Genomic DNA, 22,679 nt, shown 5'->3' with positions numbered 1-22,679 from the left:
TCAATCAAATTTTGCTATTTATATACGGTTCAAAGAATAACTTAGAAGGAAATTATTTTTTGTTCACAGGAAAAAAAATATTGCATGAATTACCCCTGGTGGGACTCGAACCCACAATCCCCGGTTTAGGAGACCGATGCCTTATCCATTAGGCCACAGGGGCGGGTGTTAAAAGTTGTTTCTTTCTTGAAATAGTTCTGCTCAAGCTAAAAAACATTTACAAATTATATTATAAAAATAATTCCGACGGAAATGTATTTTCGACAATGCATATATAACTTGCAATAATAGCACATGATTGCAAATACCTCAAAAAGGTAGAAAACGTACGAAACAGTTGTTATGGGAAATTTCAAGATGGTGACGCACATTTGTGACAGTCACCTGTGTGTAATTTTTTCTATAAAACGAGAACATATTTTATCCAAATAATAATGATTTGAATCTAAATTACCAATCAAACATATTTTAATAGTGAGTGTATTATGTTTTACTTTTAACGAAGCTAATGTTAGTAACTTTTTCCATTGTTGCTAACTTGTTTGTTTATTTTTTTAAACAATTCATAGATGATGTCAACGAGGTACTTTTCTTTCTTATCTGGAGTAATAATAGCCTCCTTGACATGGACTTTCAGTTTGTACCTTTATTCAAGATTATCTCAATACAGTAACCTCTTTAATTCAACAGTACCAGTGTCAAAGAATTTGAAATTATTTAAAGAACCTACATTTGATCACAATGTCTACAGCGATCGTGCACTAACATTATATGATAATCTAATAGTTCATGATGGAAAAGAAGTATCGGTACAGAAAGGTAGTTATAAATTGAAGGGATCTAGTTATAAGAACAGTAAAAATCTTATACAACATTTGCAACCTGTGCCGATAAAACCTGCGGTTACTTTAGGAGATGGTATTGTGTTAATATAATATTTTAATTATTAAGGAAAATGAGTTTTTATATCTTTCTTTCTATTTATAGGTTTGGATGAGCTAGGAATTGTACGAAATTATGATGATCAGAAGAAGCGAGATGAAGGTTATAAGAATTATGCTTTTAACGTTTTGGTATCGGATAACATTGGGACGCATAGAGTATTGCCCGATACAAGGCATAAATTGTGTCAAACACAACAATATCCCAGCAACTTACCATCTGCCAGCATTGTTATATGTTTTTATAATGAACATTACATGACACTTGTGAGATCTTTACATTCCATTATACAAAGGACTCCTGATGATCTTTTATATGAAATTATTTTAGTAAATGATTGGAGTGATGACAATGGTCTACACGAAAAAACTAAAGCATACGTCGATAACAATTTCAATAATAAAGTAAAATATTTTAAGACTGAAAGACGTGAAGGATTAATAAGAGCAAGAATGTTTGGTGCGAGGAAAGCAACTGGAGAAGTTTTAATCTTCTTAGACAGTCACATAGAAGTAAATGCAATGTGGATAGAACCACTACTTTCACGAATTGCTTTTTCAAAAACTATCGTAGCAATGCCAGTAATTGATATTATCAATCCTGATACATTTCAATACACTAGTAGTCCCTTGGTAAGAGGTGGATTTAACTGGGGTTTGCATTTTAAATGGGATAATTTACCGGTTGGTACTTTAGAACATGATGAAGATTTTGTGAAACCTATAAGGTAAGATTATGTATTTAGGTATATATATTTATTTTAACAATCTTTTAATCATATTCATGGTAATTTCTACTAAATAGATCGCCAACAATGGCTGGAGGATTGTTTGCAATAGATAGGGAATATTTTATAAAATTAGGAGAATACGATGCCGGTATGGATATCTGGGGTGGTGAAAATCTAGAAATATCATTCAGAGTAAGATAATGCTTTATTTGATTTTGCGTCAACTTCAATTTGATAATAATTTGTACTGTTTCTTTAGATTTGGATGTGCGGTGGAAGCATTGAACTCATTCCCTGTTCAAGGGTTGGACATGTATTCAGAAGACGTAGACCATATGGTGGAAATGATAGACATGACACCATGTTGAAGAATTCATTGCGTGTAGCATATGTTTGGCTAGACGAATATAAAGATTATTTTTTAAGAAATGCTAAAAAAGTAGATTACGGTGATGTTACGGATAGATTGAAACTACGCAAAGAATTAAATTGCAAAAACTTTTCGTGGTACCTAAAAGAAGTATATCCTGAATTGACATTACCAACCGATAGCAAAAATAAGTTGAAAGAGAAATGGGCAAAATTAGAGCAGAGGCCAATTCAACCTTGGCACTCTAGGAAAAGAAATTACACCGATGAATATCAAATTAGACTGTCTAATACAGCATTGTGTGTTCAGAGCGAAAAGGATGTCAAAACCAAAGGTTCTAAGCTGATATTATCAACATGCTTAAGAGTTAAATCACAGGTAATTAGAAAGACAAATATTTCTACAAAATAGGAAAATAACAAAAAAAAGCAAGATTATTGTAATTTATTAATAGTACGTTTCTTTTACAAGAAACTTTAATGTCTTTTATTATTAACATTAATACATTATAACCTGTGCAGATGTGGTATGAAACAGACAAAAATGAATTAGTCCTCGGTCAAATGCTGTGCATGGAAGGAGCAGAGAAAATACCGAAACTTGGAAAATGTCATGAAATGGGTGGTAATCAAGAATGGCGGCACAAAAGTGATGTAAGTAATTATTATTTTTTCTTCAGGATATATACATGAATTAATACAATTAAATTATCTGTGTACAGAATATATATAATATGGCAGCTGGTACATGTTTAGGAGCATTACGAGCCGCAAAAGGAAGCCCTGTTACAATGGATTTATGTACCAAATCAAATAAAACTCTTATAACATGGGATTTAGTACATTCGAAAATTCCTCAACAGAATTGAATAACGGAAAATGAAAAAGCCTATAAATGCAATACAGAAAAATATCAACATGAGATTGCTATGCAAAAGAAAAAAAATGAAAAATTAAATGAAAACTTTGTGATACAAAGCATAATATGATAAAAGTTAAAAATACTTATTTTTTAATTATTTTATTATCACAAGAATAAAAGAGATTATAAGAAATTATTTTATGATTTGGTAGCTAATTTCATAATTTATTAATTAATTTTTCATGTCTTCTAAACTGAAATAGTATACCTTAGACGTTGTTAAATGAAAGTAATATACATTACTCATACAGTGCTGTTTGCGAATAGTATAACAATCTAAGAAACCTCCAACAGGAGCAATACTCTGTACAATACATGTATGTATTTAGATAAGTATGTATTTATATTTGTTGTTTTATATTATTTGTTACATAAATATACACGTTTATACTAAAATTTTTAAAAATAAATTAATATTTGACAGATTTACTTATTAATTGAGTCGTGTATGTTAATCAGTGTCAAAAAAATTAGTGAAAATTGAAACGAAGATGAAGTCGTGAATTATTTTCTTTCCGTAATCTTCTATCAACCTTCTTTTCAGTTATGTATATATAAATAATTCTTTTGCGCAAAAATTAAACGTAATTAAACATAATCTAGTTTTCTAATATGAATTCATGAAAGGATGGACTTTCCATTCACGTTGCAGCAAGAGAACGTTATTAAATATTTTCTTGGTACTGTAGTCAATGACAAAAATTTATTCAAGAACCTGGTATTGTCAGAATCAATTACATTCATTCTGCGTTCTGATCCTAACGCCATAAGTTCTAGGTCCTAATCCTACCTAAGTCGGTGGTTTGTGGCTAAATCTACTCCTATACCTTGTCTGTGCTTATTTCCTCATCTACGCACGTAATCTCAACACGCCGAAGCTGTTGGACAAAATTACCAACAGTTGATCTCGGCTAATAATTTCAGCATTTTGCAAGTATGCTTATTGGCGCAGTACGGGCCCTTAAACGGAGCTTCAAGATTTCACCATGAGAGGCACTGCACTCGCAAAAATTAGCTTCTTCCGTCGGTCACATTGCCCAGCAGTTTGAGCATTCTGCCGCCTATATGTAACGAGGCTATTTTCTATTTCCCGGCGCAGATGATTCATGCCGCATTTCACATTGTACCTTACGATTACCGCGGCACGAATCACTTGTTATTTTCATTTATAATTGTAAATAACATTTCCCCGCATTATGCAGAAGCAGGAGAGCCTCCTAAACATTTCTGTTCCTTCATGAATGTTCTAGCAACACCAAGTTCACGCATTACAAGACTTCATTAACGAGAATGCTTGAAAAGTATTAGCGACAATTTCTGCAAAAAATATGCAGGAATAGAAAAACATTTATTAAGATCTGCATTTGACGACATTAATTCTGGCGCTCTGGAAAAGTATGTTTCCGGAATTTCTGGAGTACATACTTTCTGGTACATACCATTACGTACTCTAGCGTGACAAGGGATGATTAATAAAGGATGATGGCGTATAATAATAGAAAAACATTTATTAAGATCTGCATTTGACGACATTAATTCTGACGCTCTGGAAAAATATGTTTCCGGAATTTCTGGAGTACATATTTTCTGGTACATACCATTAAGTACTCTAGCGTGACAAGGGATGATTAATAAAGGATGATAGTGTATAATAATAGAAAAACATTTATTAAGATCTGCATTTGACGACATTAATTCTGGCGCTCTGGAAAAGTATGTTTCCGGAATTTCTGGAGTACATATTTTCTGGTACATACCATTAAGTACTCTAGCGTGACAAGGGATGATTAATAAAGGATGATAGTGTATAATAATAGAAAAACATTTATTAAGATCTGCATTTGACGACATTAATTCTGGCGCTCTGGAAAAGTATGTTTCCGGAATTTCTGGAGTACATATTTTCTTGTACATACCATTAAGTACTCTAGCGTGACAAGGGATGATTAATAAAGGATGATAGTGTATAATAATAGAAAAACATTTATTAAGATCTGCATTTGACGACATTAATTCTGACGCTCTGGAAAAATATGTTTCCGGAATTTCTGGAGTACGTACTTTCCGGTACATACCATTACGTACTCTAACGTGACAAGGGATGATTAATAAAGGATGATAGTGTATAATAATAGAAAAACATTTATTAAGATCTGCATTTGACGACATTAATTCTGACGCTCTGGAAAAATATGTTTCCGGAATTTCTGGAGTACGTACTTTCCGGTACATACCATTACGTACTCTAACGTGACAAGGGATGATTAATAAAGGATGCCGGTGTATACATGTCAGAAACAATCTGTGTCCTTAAAGTTGAGTTCGTAGACAAAATGGAACCAAGCCAGAGCCCGATCGGTGTCAAATTGATCGTGGGAACGGAATATCAGAAATAACTTCGTCTCGGGGTACAATCAATAAGACCTGTAATAATCTGTGCATGGCAGAGCTTGGGACAGAGTTTTCAAGCACGGGAATGGTGGCTCCTGGTACCGATAGATCATCGTTTCCATCTGAAATCTATCCCCCGCAAAAATTCTTTTAGCTTCGCCCTTAACTCGCTGCACAAATACAGATGTGTTCGTGATGCCTTCGTTGGGATTACATTGATCGATGTTCAACCTCCTGCAGACGAGGATTTTTCAAACATTGAAAATATTTCTTTCACAGGACTAAATTATATACATTATAATTTTAGATACTGTATGAAAGAGAAACACGCTATTACAAAAGGGTTAAAGTTAGTCAATGGGTTAAATTAAAATCAACGATCACGTCAATATTTTATATTCAATATTTTATATTCAATATTTTATATTTTAATATTTTAATACGTTAACTCGGTGCACAAATACAGATGTGTTCGTGATGCCTTCGTCGGAATTATATTGATCGATGTTCAACCTCCAGCAGACGAGGATTTTTCAAACATTGAAAATGTTTCTCTCACAAAACTAAATTATACATTATAATTTTAGATGCTGTATGAAAGAGAAACACACTACATATTGCGAAAGGGTTAAAGTTAGTCAAAGGGTTAAACTAAAATCAACGATCACGTCAATATTTTGTATTTTAATATTTTAATACAAGATAAAGTTATAATAATCCATTATATATATATATATATATATAGAAATTTGACGTAAGGTCATTTGACGAAAGGAAATTTGACAAAAGGTTGCTTTTTAAGGTATACGATTGCCAAAATCGTGGGCGTTCTAAAATAGCACGTTCTTTTAAAAAATTCAAAGACTACCCCAGATACGCTTCGTTTTAAGATCAATCCGCGCGGATTCGTACGCGAAATACTTATTTCAACGAGCGAATGTATTTTTCTTTTTTTTTTTTGCTTAATCATCTGCCTGATAGACGCGGTAAAACACTCGGAACCCCAAGCTGCTGAAAGCTTTTTTAAACGCTCGCTACGCATACAAGCATCCTTGGGCGCGGCACTGTAGACACGTTTTTCAACCCCTAAGTATACTCAGCCTTGCCGGCGAAAGGGCTAATAATTCGTAGACCGCGACACCGACCGCGGAATCGGTAAGCTATAATTAGGTCTCTCGACGAATGAGCTCTCATCTCGAAAAAAAATAACTAGACCTGAAAACAGGCAACCACGAACTGTACGAGCCGCTTTGCCGCATGTTCCTTCGTTCGCGTTATCGTTGCGACTGTACCCGACATTTTTCCTACTAATTGCTGCGTCTTCGACGACTATGTTCGTCAATTAACGGGCCTTTTAACGCAACACAAGTTTCCGCGATAGATCACGGATGTGGATAGCATTGAGAGAGAGAGAGAGAGAGAGAGAGAGAGAGAGAGAGAGAGAGAGAGAGAGAGAGGGAGAGGGAGAGAGAGAGGGAGAGTATGTATTCTATACTATACTATTAATATAAAAGCTCTCTCTCTCTCTCTCTTTCTCTCTCTTTCTAGTAGCTCTAATTAATTCTCTATAAAATAGAGAAGTATAGTATAGTATAATATATAACTATACTATAGATAGATCACGGACGTGGATAGCATTGAGAGAGAGAGAGAGAGAGAGTATATATTCTATACTATACTATACTATTAGTATAAAAGCTCTCTCTCTCTCTCTCTCTTTCTCTTTCTTTCCAGTATCTCTAATTAATTCTCTATAGAATAGAGAAGTATAGTATAGTATAGTATATACTATATTATATTATATTATATTATATTATATTATATTATATTATACTAGAAAGAGAGAGAAAGAGAGAGAAAGAGAGAGAGAGAGAGAGAGAGAGAGAGAGAGAGAGAGAGAGCTTTTATACCGCTGTGTCGCTAATAAAATCGTGACTCCATTCCTCGGGGAATTATCACACCCCTCCGGCATTCGTTCACGCCCAGTGCAGCGTCGATCGACTATAGCTTCCCTATATTCATCCCTCGGGAAGCGTCTTTTTCTTTTCATCGCTCCATTAAATTAGTAAATAGGGAAACTCGTTCATTAATAGTGGAACACGCCGTATCTGAACGGTATTTACGGTATGGTTATGGTATTTCCGGCTTGTTTTTATGGTCACCGATTGCCAACGACTATAAAAACGAGCCTTTCGTGTATCAGCTGAGAGTCAATTAGGGAGAATTTATATATATATATATACTGTATCATTAATAATATATATAATTGATCTTAAGTGGAGAAATTGCAAAATTAATCTTAACGAAGTGAATCTGTTACCAGAAACTAGTGATCAGACTATTTATGCGAATATTTATGCATGTTTGTTATGTGCAGATTTTTTAGGCGATAGCAAGGCTCGAATCTCCTCTTCTCAAATTGTCCATTTTTGTGGACAACCTCGAGCGTCAATTAGAGAGGCATTACTGTATTTCGAAGATGAACGCGAGGATTCGATGAGAAAAGTGAATTCAAGATCGCGTTTTAGTGTATATTTATATTTCGATATGCGGAGTAAACGCCAAGATTGTTCACAAAAATGGACAATTTGGGAAGAGGAGATACGATTATTCGAGCCCGTTCTTATAATTATTGACAAAATCGTAACTGTAAAAACGAATCGCGAGGCTCGAACAATCGTATCTCCTCTTCCCAAATTGTCCATTTTTGTGGACAACCTCGAGCGTCAATTAGAGAGAATTTACTCTATATAGAATAATCGCATCTCTTCCTCCGAAATAGTCGATTTTTGTGTACGATCCGAGCGCGAATTAGGGAGAATTTATTGTATTATATTCTATACATATTATATATCATGATAGTCTATATATATTGTATACGATTATGCGGCTCCTTTTTATTGCTGTTGACAATCGCTAGCTACAGAATGTCTCTCTAATTGACGCTCAGATTGTCCACAAAAATGGACAATTTGGGAAGAGCAGATACGATTATTCGAGCCCGTTCTTATAATTATTAACAATTCGTAACTATAAAAACAAACCACAAAGCTAACAAATCGTATCTCCTCTTCCAAAATCCTCCATTTTCGTGAACGACCTCGAGCGTCAATTAGAGAGACATTACCGTATTTCGAAGATGAACCCAAGGATTCGACGAGAAAAGCGAATTCAAGATCGCGTCTCGCCGTACATTTGCATCTGGATACGCGCAGAGTGAACGCCGAGGACGTGTCCGAAGTCGAAGGTGAAATTCGCGGGGGTCGCGGCGCCGGCGGCGTGAAACGTGCCGAGTTTCGACGGCCGCGCGGCGAGGAATAATCGAGCGGCGAGCGAAAAGGAGAGAATCGGAGCCCGGCTACGTGCCAAAAACTTGGGTCCAGAGAGGCGGAGGACACCGAAGGATGGTGTATTCCTGGTCGGCGGCCGAGCGGGCGGCGAGAGTATTGATTAAGGGGTCTTCGTCGGGAGGGATCCTCGCAGCCGAGGGGATTTCCTCTTCTGAATGCGCGGGGATGAATGGAGGGGGTTGCTAGCGGGGGTGTTTGGCCGACCCTGTCGTTCCGGGGTTGCGTGGCAGGGTGGTCGCGCGTGCGCCGCTCCTTTCCAGGATTCGCACGCATTCGCTTATCTTCGCGTATTTACGGTGCACGGCCGCCGGACCGGTCCCTGCACGTGGCGTTCTTCGCGAGTGATCCGCGGACAAAAGTGAAAGGGGGGACGCGGGGTCGTGAAAAATTGAACTATCTAACTAGGGGGAGCGGGAGCACCCCTCGCGCCCCTGCCTCGGGGTGAAAAGAGCGAAGGAAAAATCGCGGCGCCCGGACCTCGTCGGGGAACATCTTCGGACGCGAAACATCCTCGTGCTCTGCACTCGCGAGACACGGGAGACGCACGGTGGGTGCAAAGGGTGCAGCGGCTTCCGGCTAGGTCCTGCCAAAATCGTGCGTCCGGAACGCGCACGCTGTTCTAGAGCGATCGAGGTGGCACCGTATCTTATCTAGGAAATGAATCTACTCTCTGAATCGACTCTTTTAGGGAATCGCTCGTCTCCGGTCGACGCAGCCCTTAGGCGAAGCTGTATCGGCGCTGCTTGGAGGCAGGCTGCTGTCCATTCAATTCAGTGATCCAGTCGGGAGGATCGACTCGGACTTCGATCGCGTGGCGTCCACTTCGGGCGCGCCGCGTGCGATGTTTCTCTGATTGGTAAGATTTTTCGGTGGACTTGTACGTTCGAACGAGGATTCGATATATATATATATATATTTATATATATATACACACATATAGTACCATTAATTGCTACTACTATTAATTACTACTATTAACTATACTAATAATAAAATACTACTATATGTATAGTACTATATATATAGTAGTATAGTATATATAATATTATAGTAGTATTTTATTATTAGTATAGATAATAGTAGTAGCAATAGTAGTAGCATTATTACTATACTACTATATATACTACACTATATACTATACTATAATACTATACTATAATATACTATACTAATAATAAAATAAAATAATAAAATATAAGATATACTTACATAAACAAATTATCCTTACATTGAAATTCGTGTTCAAAATATTATAACATTTTATTAGTTACCCTGGAATCCATTAAAACATCGTAAACATAATTAAGGCGTTTCTGGACACTCGAAACAACACGTTATAGTCTTCAGTAAATTTCTCCTTTGCTTCGCGTCGCCGGGAAAAACTGCACCGATTCACTTGGCTCGGTGTTCAACGCGTTAAACACATAAAAAAAACCGATGACATTCATTTTCAAAAGATAGCACGCTACAACACGTTCGATCTAATTCTACTTTTCCTAAAACACCGCAGTATTCGGCTCGTCCGCAGTAATACCCGCGCTTGCCCCGCGGCTGCGATCGTTTCAGCGCCAGTTTCGAGCGTCGAATTCCCATAAAAAACGGCGTCTGCGGTCGTCGGGAAAAATTTCGCGAGTCTCTGTTTCGTTTCGCGAACCGTGGGTCTACGTTTGCCGCGTGGCGCGGCAGCGGCGGTGGCGACGGCGGCGAACGGCGGCGGTGGCGGCGGCGGCGGCGGCGGCGGCGGCGGCAACACGCGCACGCCGGCGTACGTACACGCAGGGAACACGCAATAGCGAGCGGGGCGCGCGCTCGTCCGTCTCGACAACACCTCCTTCTCGCTCCCCTTTTTTCCGGCATCGCGCGGTCTCCGTTCCTTTTATCGCGCGGGCTCTCCCTCCCACCCTCTCTTTCACGGCGAGGCACCGGCAACACGGAGAGAACCGGCACCGGCACCGAAGGGCTGCAGTTGCGATCGGATGATCGACGAGTGCGCGTCTCTGCCTTGCGCGCGCCGCCCAGCATGCCCAGTGCCGGATTCTCGTGAGTCGTGAATCGTGCGAACCGTGAGGTCGAACCGAGGCGTTCGTGTCGGCTCGTCGTGGCTCGCTTCCGGACCAGGATCGAGAGATGTTCACGGGGATTCGACAGGTAAGCCGGGAAGAAGTCGTGGCGCGTACGTCGCCGCCGAACGGCGGATTCTCGTTGACACGCGTGCCGAGATGCGGCGTCGGTTTGCGATCGTACCGACGACGAGGACGCGGAGAGAGAGAGAGAGAGGAGAGCTGCTCGGGGAAGGTGAACCTGTTGTCTCGGTTGTTGTTGGCTCTGTGCGTTCTTATGGTATCGCCGTGCCACCGTTCGCGTCGCGCAAAGCCGCTCTGTTATCGAGGGAGAAGATTTTCGCAGGATTTCGGACGAAGACGCGCGCGCTGCGCTGCGCTCGAGCATCCTACGATTTCGAGGATGCTACGTCGCCGAATTACGAAGCAATATTGATTTCTCGCGAGTCCTGGAGGACCACGGCGAGACGAGGACTCGTCGAATCGAATGGTGTTTAAATCGTTCTGCCTCGCGAGAGTTATCGTGGCCGCGTGATTCGGACGCGAGCTCTGTTCTCAGGTTATGTCAAGATTTTTGGGGGAAGCGTGTCGCGAGTTATAGTAAATTATTCTTGATTTTCCGTCGGTTTGCAGACGAAAGTGGACGATTTGGGAAGGGGAGATACGATTGTTCGTGTCTTCGAGGCTCATTTTTATGGTCGCCGATCGTCAATGATTGTAATAACAAGGTCCAAGGCTCGAATAATCGTAGCCTATAATATAATATATATGTTACATATATAATATATATTAATATAATATATATATATATATATATATATATATATAATATAATATAATATAATATAATATAATATATAATAATCCTCTTTCCAAGTTGCCAATTCTTGTTTACAAGTCGAATGAAAATTACGGAGAATTTACTGTATATCGCGGTGTGGATATTTTGTAATTGTAGCTTTCGAAAAGGACACGTAGGAAATCGAACGACGAAGTCTCGTACTTCGTGCGGAAATGATATCGAATGTATTAGGTTGGTGCATACGAAATGTCGGATTTTCTTTACACGCGAACGTTCGTCTCCCTGTTTTCGTTATGCTTTTGTTTCTGGCATAATCTCGTTTATAGTCGCACCGTCCAGCGCCGGAGTCGCATCTCGACGAAGAAGATTTTCTCGAAAGTGTTCCATTTTGTTGTTCGTTTCGAATTTCGCGAGGATGCGAATTCGACCGATGTTCGTGTAATTTTTTTAGACGAGCATAAACTTGGTAACAACGCTGCGAAAGCTGCTCGCGATATAAACCAGGCGTTCGGGGAGAATACTGTTAACGATCGAAAAGGTGCAGCGTCGGTTTGACAATTTTCGGTCCGCTGATTTTTCCCTGCAAAATGAACCGCGCGGAAGACCCGAAACGTCTGTGAAAAACGATGCTCCGAAAGCATCGGTGGAAACGAATGCGACCGCAGTAATTCGCTGCTCGTTCCTTCGAACCGGGGAGACGAATAGTGTAGAGAATTTTTGTAGAGATTTTTCAATAAAAATACCGTAAATGCCATTGCAATATTATATCAGTAACTTAATATTATTATATTTCGTAAAACTTCTATTTTCTTTAAAATGAAACCGTGGCACCCAGGGCAAGACGCGCTAAATTTGCATGGCAGTCAATGGGTTAAGGAAATTTCAAAGAGACGTTTTCGCTGGCGCATAAACGCGCACGAGTACGTTCCGCTCTGAAATTCGGGGAGGTGTATCCCAGGGGATACGTCAGGACGTTCGTTCAGAATCCAAGATGGGTCGAGTTTAGAGTGACCCGTCGGCGAGACGCGGCGAGAGGAAAGAAGGGACCACGGGTGCCCACGAGGTTCCTCGTCGACTCAATCGATATCCGCGTCTGAGTCGTCAGTAATTAATCGACGAGTGCCGCGATAATTGCCAGTACTTGAAGTCGCGAAAGAGGCAGCGATAAGTATAATAACAGCCACCCGCCGACGATCGCCCTTCGCTCGCGTTGTTTAAATGTTTAGCGTGAATTGAACGCGATTGAAATAAATCGGCGGGGCTCGTTGCCGATGGAAAATCGGATACGACGAGGGCACGGTTTACGTTAACGATAGATCCATTGTAATCCGGTGTATCGTGATTTGTTTGAAAAATTACGGGCGGATTACGCGCGGATTTATTTGATCGGAGAAACGCGGCGCTCTGTCGCACGAAAGACGCGTGACACGGAGCAGGATTTGTTTGCTCGCGGAGTTAACGATATCTTTGTTCCGACGCTTCTCGATGTCTCGAGAAGCGGAGAGATACGATTTTATTTAATCAACGTTTTCGAAAGCGATATATTGGGTTGGCCACTAAATAATTGCCGATTTCAATTGTAGATGTCTCTCACTCCCATTTTTATCATATCCGTAAATATAAAAATTATTATAAAAATATAATATATTATAATATATATAATATATAATATATAATATAATATATATATATAATATATAATATTATAATATATAATATAATATATATATATAATATATATATAATATATAATATTATAATATATATAATATATAATATTAATATAATATATATATATAATATATTATATATAATATTAATAATAAAAATATAATATATTATATAATATTATAAAAATATAAAATTATTATTATTATTATGTTATTTTTTATTATCCGTGAATGTTAGCAACTGGACAAATTGAATGCAGCGGTCAAGGAAAAGCGACCAGAATTGGTCGATCGTAAAGGTGTCATTTTCCAGCAGGACAATGCTAGGCCACACGCGTCTTTGTCCACTCGGCAAAAATTGATGGATATTGGTTGGGAATCGATGTTACACCCACCATATAGTCCTGATCTCGCGCCGTCGGATCACCACTTATTTCGATCCCTGGACAACTCCCTTCGTGGTAAAACTTTTAACGATGATGACGCTGTAAAATCTCACTTAACTCAGTTTTCGGCCGAAAAGGATCAGACTTTCTACGAGCGTGGAATTTTCAAGTTGTCGGAGAGATGGCAAAAGGTCGTCGAACAAAATGGAAAATGCATTACAGATTAAATTTCGTTCCAAGTAAAAAAAAAAATTTTATTTCATCGAACAAATCGGCAATTACTTAGTTGCCAACCCAATAGAACTGTTTACAACATCCACGCGGAGACGAACCGACCGACTCGTGACTATTCGACGGTGCCTCGTGCGTTAAACAGAAGCCGTAATCTACCGTCCCCACGCGCTTATCCATTATCGGGCCTCTCGTAGTTTATTAACACTCATTGTTGTCGGCCAGTGTTTACCTCTTCGAGAGGGGAACACGCATTGATTGGTTGAAGCTTCGTCACTCGACACACTCCTCGATGAGACAGCTTCGAAATGCACGGGGCTCGAATGCGCTCTACGTCATCGTAGCTGTCCGCAAAAACGAACAAACAAAACAACTAGAGTCGACGCTGTGAACCGCAGTCGTAAGCAGCAACATCTCTTTTGGGTTCGTTATTATTTTCCGTCGGGAATATTGTATTGTATTAATTTATGTTGAAAACGGTGCGAGTCCATTTTTCGATGTTTCGAGGAAATTAAAGGTTAGCCTATTAGTAGCCATATTAGTCATTTCGAAAATATAAATTAATTATGTCAAGTCTGGAAATTTTTTTAATAATTTATCAATATGTAATTTGATTATATATATATATATATTTTCTTTTGAGGTTACGTCAATGTTATATAATATAATTAAGAAAAAATATATGTTTATAGCGTGTAAAGTATATACTAAAATAATATATATTTACAGGCTGTGAATGGACTTATACACCATGTTTATAATTAGTCGATTGTAAAAATCATTTAACTTCGATTATGACGAATTAAGTATCGCTTAAAGTATATGTTGTATTAATTTTTTGTTGAAACGAAATTCTCTCGTTTCATCTCGCGTAAAATAAATTTATTTCTTTTTCTACATTGTTTTATAACATCATAATAATCCTGTTGTATGTACAAGAAATTATTTTTACGTGATTTTCACATAATCGATGACTTTCATCATTCTTTTTATTGGCCAATTTTAAATTGAAAAAGTCATTGGCATTTTTTAAGATATTAAATATTGAATAATTATTAATAAAACGGTTACGCTAGATTATGCTAATAAGAAATTATGCAATATCTCATTTTTAAAAAAAAGTGGACTTGCACTACTTTCAAAATAAACGGTCCATATATGTCAAGGTTATACATATATGTATTATGGTCCATATATGTATTATATACCTTTTGTGTATTATAATATATAATAATAATAATAATAATATATAATATAATAATACTATTAGTACTACTATTAGTAATAATAATAATATATAATAATACTCTTACTACTACTACTACTACTACTACTACTACTAATAATAATAATATATAATAATACTATTACTACTACTACTACTAATAATAATAATATATAATAATACTATTACTACTACTACTACTAATAATAATAATATATAATAATACTATTACTACTACTACTAATAATAATAACAATATATAAAGATAATAATATATATAATATATAAATATAGTTTTTCTATGCTCCGGAAGGATTGGATCACCGTTTCCTCGATCGAATCGTTCCTCCGCATCCGAAACAGTGCTCCCTGTTTCGAAGTTACGTGCGAGGACTTTTCAGACGGACCGCGGTCCCCATCCGCGATGCTTTGGATTTTCTAATTTAAACGTTTCTAATCCGTCGCGTGCGCTCATTAAGACGCAGCGTTAAACGTGTGCTCGCCGTTGCGGAAAGTTTAAAATCCGAATTTATTCCGCGTTTTCACGTAAACGGAGCAGCGGGCGGCGGTGTTCCCGCGGCTGAGAAAAATGCTTTCTCGCCGGCGCGGCGCGCGGCGGGACGCGGCGGGACGTAATGATCGCGAAACACGAAACCGCCGGAGAAAATGAAAAATAATTTCACGGCGCAGATGGTCGGGACGATTTTGCAATTTGCTGTCGCGACGGCGCCGCGGACGGTTGGTCGGTTGCTTGCTCGAATCGGCGCGATCACGTTTCTTTTCGGCCCCCGGGTGTCTCGAGGATGGGACGGACGACGCGAGAAGGCGGTTTTACCGGGGCGCGAGACTGGCTTAAATGGCGTTTCTTGGTGTGCGCGGTGTGCGACATAAAGTCGTTAAAGAATTTCTAAGGCGTCGGACAACGGCCTGCCACACCACACGAGTTCTCATCACGTACGTATACAGCCGAGCACAAATGCACTTCGCTCTGCTCCACGCGCGCGCGCGCGCGCGTCGGTGTACCGTGCGTGTGTAACAAGTATGTACACCGAATCCTCGCCATCTTCTGTAATTGAGGTTGCCATTAATGCGGTCGACGTGCAAACTCTTGTCGCTGATAAATTACTGGGACAAATTCGTTCGACCAGAGCGCAGCGGCCGTCTGGAAAATGAAATTCTAGATTACAGCGATGTCTCCTTAATTGACGCTCGAGGATGTCCACGAAAATGGACGATTTTGGGAGGAGGAGATACGATTGTTCGAGCCTCGCGGTTTGTTTTTACGAATTGTTAACGATTATAAAAAGTACACGCATGCCTCGAATAATCGTATCTCCTGTTCCCAAATTGTCCATCTTTGTGGACAATCTGAGCGTCAATTTGGGAGACATTACTGTAATCTAGAATTTCATTTTCCAGACAGTCCAAATTGTCCATCTTTGTGGACAATCTGAGCGTCAATTTGGGAGACATTACTGTAATCTAGAATTTCATTTTCCAGACAGTCCAAATTGTCCATCTTTGTGGACAATCTGAGCGTCAATTTGGGAGACATTACTGTATTTTGAATTTTCATTTATATTAAAGATTTTTACCGATATCCACAATATACGGTATTTGTAATAATAGTTCCTATTATATTACTATCACGAAGTTCTAATAAAACGAATAAAACAGTTTCTGGAAATGCAATAAATTTTTCCGAATTTTCCTTCAGCTTGCAAACGAAAATGGACGATTTGGGAAGAGGAGATGCGATTATCAGAGCCTCGCGGTGATAAAAACGGGGTCCAAGGCACGAATAGTCGTATTTCCTCTTCCCAAATTGTCCATTTCTGTGCACAATCTGAGCGTCAATTTGGGAGGCATTACTGTATTTTGAATTTTCATTTATATTAAACATTTTTACCGATATCCACAATATACGGTATTTGTAATAATAGTTCCTATTATATTACTATCACGAAGTTCTAATAAAACGAATAAAACAGTTTCTGGAAATGCAATAAATTTTTCCGAATTTTCCTTTAGCTTGCAAATGAAAATGGACGATTTGGGAAGTGAAGATGCGATTATCAGAGCCTCGCGGTTATAAAAAATGGGGTCCAAGGCACGAATAATCGTATCTCCTCTTCCCAAATTGTCCATTTCTGTGCACGATCTGAGCGTCAATTTGGGAGACATTACTGTATTTTGAATTTTCATTTATATTAAACATTTTTACCGATATCCACAATATACGGTATTTATAATAATAGTTCCTATTATATTACTATCACGAAGTTCTAATAAAACGAATAAAACAGTTTCTGGAAATGCAATAAATTTTTCCGAATTTTCCTTCAGCTTGCAAACGAAAATGGACGATTTGGGGTGAGGAGATACGATTATCAGATCAAACGGGCTCGAACAATCGTATCTCCTCTTCCCAAATTGTCCATTTTCGTGGACAATCTCGGCGTTCACTACGCGTATCGAGATATAAATATACACTAAAACGCGATCTTGAATTCAGTTTTCTCGTCGAATCCTCGCGTCGATCTTCGCAATACAGTAATGTCTCCCTAACTGACGCTCACAGATTGTCCACAAAAGTGGACAATTTGGGAAGAGAAGACACGATTATTTTAAGCCTTGCGGCTCGTTTTTATAGTTACGAATTGTCGACAACTATAAAAACGAGCTACAAAGCTCGAGTAAACTTCAATTCCCAAATTGTCCACTTTTGTGGACAATCTGTGAGCGTCAGTTAGGGAGACATTGCTGTATAAAAACGAGCCGCAAGGCCCCACTTCCAAAATTGTCCATTGTTGTGCGCAATCTGAGCACGAATTAGAGAGAAATTGCTATACTCGTTGGAACAAATACAACGGTGTTTGCGTCGCGAATCAAAGAAACATCGGTTCCACCGTCGCGGATCTTAGCGTCAATTAGGGAGACATTACCGTACACGGATCCGTCCGATTAAATCGCACGAACCCGACCGCGATCGACCCGAATTCCCCCTGGTTTTCGAACTCGCGAAATCAGATATTCAACCCTCCTCGCGCGTTAACACAGATCGCGTTATCCAGCACCGGAAATAACGAGCTCTCGAGACCGATCAATTTCTGTCGTCCTCGTGATCCCAGGGCGCCGTGTACAAAAATACGTCTGACTCGATGATCCGACTTCATCTTCAACGATTTACACTTCCATTTGCTGCTCCGAAACCGGCATACGTCACGCCTACACGCCATTAGCGGGTTCTTTCTCGTCTTACACGTTCGGAACGTTAATTTGGCAAGGATCGTCTAAATCGACCGGCAGAAATCGGAGGAATCGGAGGTCGAGTGCTCGTTTCTGTCGATGTCTTACTCTCTAATTAACGTTCGAGGGGATTATTCGATCGGTATGCGCAGCGGGCTTGTGAATTGCTCGGCATCGATGATTCACGTCGATTATTGTTGTATTTTCATTAACACACCGTCGACGAGACGCGCGCGTTTCTGCTCCCGACGAGGGGGCATTTGGAAACAATTCCCCCGGGAACAATGCGATTACTCAATCACAGGCTTCGACTAATCGATTGCTCAAGCCTTCGGGCATTCTTTCGAACTCGCGATACTGCCTCGTCAGTTTTTCCATTGGATAATGACACACGGCTCTGTTAATTCGCGCGCGAATCTCCGGCGGGGTAATTACTCTCGGAAATGTTCGGTGGGTGGAATTGATACCGGCAGATACCAGAATACTAAGTCGCGATTCTTCGGGCCTCGCGGCGCGTTTTTAGAGAAACTCGGGGCTGTCGGTGAAAAAAGGCAGCGGCATTTTCATTTCTAATTTTTTGCCACGATTCGGAGGCAATTGGAAGGCTATGGGACACGATTCGAAGGCAATTCAGAGGCCACGTGACACGATTCGGAGGCAATTCAGAGGCCACGTGACACGATTTGAATGCTATTCGGAGGCCATATGCCGTGATTCGAATGCAATTCGGCCATATGCCACGATTCGAAGGCAATTCGCAGGCCACGTGACACGATTCGGAGGCAATTCAGAGGCCACGTGACACGATTTGAAAGCTATTTGGAGGCCACATGATACCATTCGAAAGCAATTTGGAGACCACATGATAACATTCGAAAGCAATTCGAAGGCTACGCGACATGATTCGAAGGCAATTCGGAGGCCACATGATACCATTCGAAAGCAATTCGGAGGCAACATGATACCATTCGAAAACAATTCGAAGGCCACGTGACACGATTCGAAGGCAATTCGGGGGCCACGTGACACGATTCGAAGACAATTCGGAGGCCATATCCCACGATTCGAATACAATTAGGTCACATGCCACGATTCGGAGGTAATTCGCAAGCCTCATATGCCACAATTCGAAGCCAATTCGGAGCCCACGTGACACAATTCAGTCGTAATTCGCAAGCCTTATTATGTCACGATTCGAAGGCAATTCGGAGGCCACGTGACACGATTCGAAAGCAATTCAAAGGCCACATATCACGATTTAACGGTCACTCTTTTTGCATTGGAAAATATAAATTAATTATTCGGAAATTCCTATTTTCTACGGAAATTCGCAGCAACCCGAAATTCGGCATTTCCGGGAGTAATTGCCGCAATCTCGAGTCACTGTCGAACCCAAAAAACCGCCGTCGAAAAAGCCTCTTTTCCCAGCGTTAAAACACAGCCAAGCGAGATCGCGGTTGAACTTTCAACAGGAGGAGGACGCAGGTTCGCAATAAAAATGTCGCCGGCCACGATTGACGGAGTCACGACTTTGTGCGAACAACTTGCTCCCGGAACGCCTGGCGCATGCAAATGGCAACGAAACGGGCGCTCGCGGCGCGCGTCGATAAAACGCTCCTCGGCCAATGGAAATTCTCGTAATCGGTTGTCCCCGACGAAGCGACAACCGGGTTTGCAGGCTTATCTCTGTTATCGCGTCGTTGCCTCGGTGTCTCCCGGCCACGGTAATTAGGGGAACGCTTAGTCGAACGACTCAATCGGCCTGGACGTGTCCCGATAAACGACTAATAGTTCTGCGATCGAAATCGGTGACACGATTTTTCCCGAGACCGAAATTTCGTCGAATCCGCGGAGCTCGATCCTCCGGCGTTTCGATTTCCAGCCGACGAAGTCTTTCGACTGACGATTAATCCCTTAACGTGCACGCTCGAGTTAACTCGAGCGCGCTAAACTGGCCAAACTGTGCACACTCGAGATAATTCGAGCGGCGTTGTACTTTATGTTGCTATAATTTGTCACACTCGAATGCAATCGAGAATTGAAAATAACAATGTGAAAGCAAAAAAAAAACAATCGTTTCATTGATATTTATCATTTACATGGGGGATTGTATAAGCTATAACACTTACTTATTCAAGTATAAAATATATCCTTTTTCTACTTATCACTTACGACTTATCTCTTCCTTGTGAGCCGCTTTCCGACAGTGTATTTCATATTCAGATTCTGATTCGCTCATTTTTCAATATATATTTTACTAAAATATAATGTAAAATAAAATATAATAATAATAACAATAATAATAATAATAATAATAGTAATATTCTGAAAATTAGAAATGCGATAAAAATTTTGATTATTTTTGTACTTTTGTAATTTTCTTGCCAAGACAACGTTCTAAATTGTGTTTTTTTACATTTAAAAAAATTGATTTTTTTGGCCGGTCTTTTAAAAAAAAACTGTGCATTAAGGGGTTAATTAACGGTACTAATTACCCGAGAAGACCCGCTCGCCGCATATAACGCTCGCGTTTATTCTCCTCCCCTCCGTCTTCCCCGCGCGCGCCGCACGGAAATAAGGAGGTCGTTCATCGCGCGAAAGAGCCGCTAAACGGCTCGCGGGTCTCCTGAAAATTCAGCATGAAAATCAATCGAGCAGGCCGACGATAACGGAGAAGAAGGCCGCGGCGCGGAATATCGCGGCAGTCATTGGCTCGCCGCGATATCGCGCGGTCGCGTAATTTCTGGTCCGCCGGTTTTTACGAAAACTGTATTCTATTTCGCTGCAAGCGTACACCCGGTTGCGCAACCGCTCGTGCGCTAACATTCTCGATGCCTCGTTCCCTTCAAATTCGCCAAAGTCGCGGACACTTTAGACTCTAGGAAACTCAATCCCAATCCTGTTTCTTCGGGACGACACGCGTCAATACCTTCCCTTCCTCGCGCCTGGACCACACAACGGGCGAGATTTCACCGCGGCGCACAGCGGTACAGAAGACTGAAATCATGGCCAAAATCCGAAATATCGAAGCTGTCGTTGCGGAGTTTTTGACTTGCGGATTGGTTAGTTTAAAACCCATTGACTGCCAACTACGAGACATTTCGTTGTAAGCGTCTGTACCAAAACTGCCAGCTACGAGATATCTCGTAGTGGGTGCTGCAAGTTTTTAGATTGGCTGCAAATGGCTATTTGAGTTAGGAACTATTAGAAAGGATGAATGAAGAGTGTCCCAATAATGTCTCGCAATCCGGAAATGGCGGGTTCCTGAGGTCATTTGAAGCAACTTCTTCCTTTACAAAAATGTTCCCCGAGGCACCGTTAACGAGTTATTAACGAAAAACAGCGACCAATAAGAATCGAGCTCGGCTGACGCGAGGCGGCCCAGCCAACCAGCGCGCGAAACCCAGTTCCGCTCATTGGCTCGGTCGCCTCGCGCCAGCTGAGCTCGCCTCTCATTGGTCACTGTTTTTCGTTAATAACTCGTTAACGAAGCCACGGATTGCATTTTCGCTAAGGAAAAAGTTGCTTCAAATAACCTCAGGAACCCGCCGCTTTCAGATTTCGAGACATTTTTGGGACACCCTGTATAGTGTAGAGAATTTTTGTAGAGATTCTTCAATAAAAATACTGTAAATGCCATTGCAATATTATATCAGTAACTTAATATTATTATATTTCGTAGAACTTCATATTTTCTTTAAAATTAAACTATGGTACCCAGGGCAAGACGCGCTAAATTTGCGTGGCAGTCAATGGGTTAATGATTTGGGTTAATTTCACCACACGTCCGTGTGGTGGGAAAAACGAAATGACCCATACTTTTACACCTGCATGGCAATTACACTTCGAATTTCGTGTTTTTTGGGGCAATCGTTACTCGCGAGCGCGAGCGACAGTACAAAGCGAATAGTTTAAAACGTGTCTGTTTTTGTGGAAGCGCTTTCTTTCAATTGTATAAAATGGTTATTGTTCCTGGTGCTGAGTACAACATTTTGTACCGCTAACATCTCACGAATTGTTAACTGTTACATTAGTAAATCGATAAATTGTAGATTGAAATTATAAGAGCAAATGGAATGCACTTACTGTAAAGTTATAGTCGAAACTTTTGCGGCCTACGAGGGCCTGCTTTCAAACTTACCGGAGCCATAGTTCATAGTTTCATCTAGCTGCGCTCAAAAAATTGGCCGCATCGCGTTGCCCTTTTTTCAGTTACAACCATTTCTGCGTGTCAACGCCGCGGCGGGCGTCGGCGCTCGAAAGGAAACGCGCCTTTTACCGAACTTCTTCGCGGCCGACGATTTCGCGTCGCTCGTTTTAGGATCGGAGCAGGACGAGAGGACGTAAGCGGT

At 40.3% G+C, this 22,679-nt stretch overlaps 2 protein-coding genes and 1 non-coding gene across 7 annotated transcripts in view; 2 read left to right on the top strand and 1 right to left on the bottom strand.

Annotated features, from left to right (window-relative positions):
• Nucleotides 1-90: 90 nt before the first annotated feature.
• TRNAR-CCU (transfer RNA arginine (anticodon CCU)) lies at nt 91-163 on the bottom strand. Its single transcript has one exon. It is a non-coding gene; the product is annotated as a tRNA-Arg (tRNA).
• On the top strand, nt 161-3,392 carry Pgant35A (polypeptide N-acetylgalactosaminyltransferase 35A). 2 transcript variants are annotated; one of them, XM_033467826.2, is made up of 7 exons: nt 161-474; nt 570-918; nt 988-1,669; nt 1,747-1,864; nt 1,932-2,420; nt 2,564-2,695; nt 2,764-3,392. In XM_033467826.2, the coding sequence occupies exons 2-7, from the start codon at nt 570-572 to the stop codon at nt 2,908-2,910; spliced, it is 1,917 nt and encodes a 638-aa protein (XP_033323717.1). In that variant the 5' UTR covers nt 161-474; the 3' UTR covers nt 2,911-3,392. The 2 variants fall into 2 exon arrangements, with proteins under 2 accessions (XP_033323717.1, XP_033323718.1); XM_033467827.2 differs by having other exon boundaries at nt 162-474; nt 570-819.
• A 7,266-nt stretch (nt 3,393-10,658) lies between these two features.
• The window catches only part of LOC117218994 (growth arrest-specific protein 2), a 78,480-nt gene continuing 66,459 nt past the window's right edge, over nt 10,659-22,679 (top strand). For 3 of the 4 annotated variants that reach the window (XM_033467806.2, XM_033467807.2, XM_033467804.2), the window contains exon 1: nt 10,659-10,852. The gene's annotated coding sequence lies outside the window, so the exon portion shown is untranslated. Of the gene's footprint in view, nt 10,853-14,254; nt 14,277-22,679 lie in introns of those variants that run through there. The other variant, XM_033467805.2, reaches the window with a different exon arrangement.

Source organism: Megalopta genalis, chromosome 4 (genome assembly GCF_051020955.1).
Source record: "Megalopta genalis isolate 19385.01 chromosome 4, iyMegGena1_principal, whole genome shotgun sequence".
Taxonomy (NCBI): Eukaryota; Metazoa; Arthropoda; class Insecta; order Hymenoptera; family Halictidae; genus Megalopta; species Megalopta genalis.
This window is presented reverse-complemented; position numbering and strand designations above follow the sequence as displayed.

Bases quoted from the DNA above. Each gene is read 5' to 3' on its own strand.
- Pgant35A (XM_033467826.2), top strand. From the start codon at position 570: ATGATGTCAACGAGGTACTTTTCTTTCTTATCTGGAGTAATAATAGCC. The intron at 919-987 runs GTATTGTGTTAA...TTCTATTTATAG, and splicing joins TGCGGTTACTTTAGGAGATG to GTTTGGATGAGCTAGGAATT. The intron at 2,421-2,563 runs GTAATTAGAAAG...TAACCTGTGCAG, and splicing joins GCTTAAGAGTTAAATCACAG to ATGTGGTATGAAACAGACAA.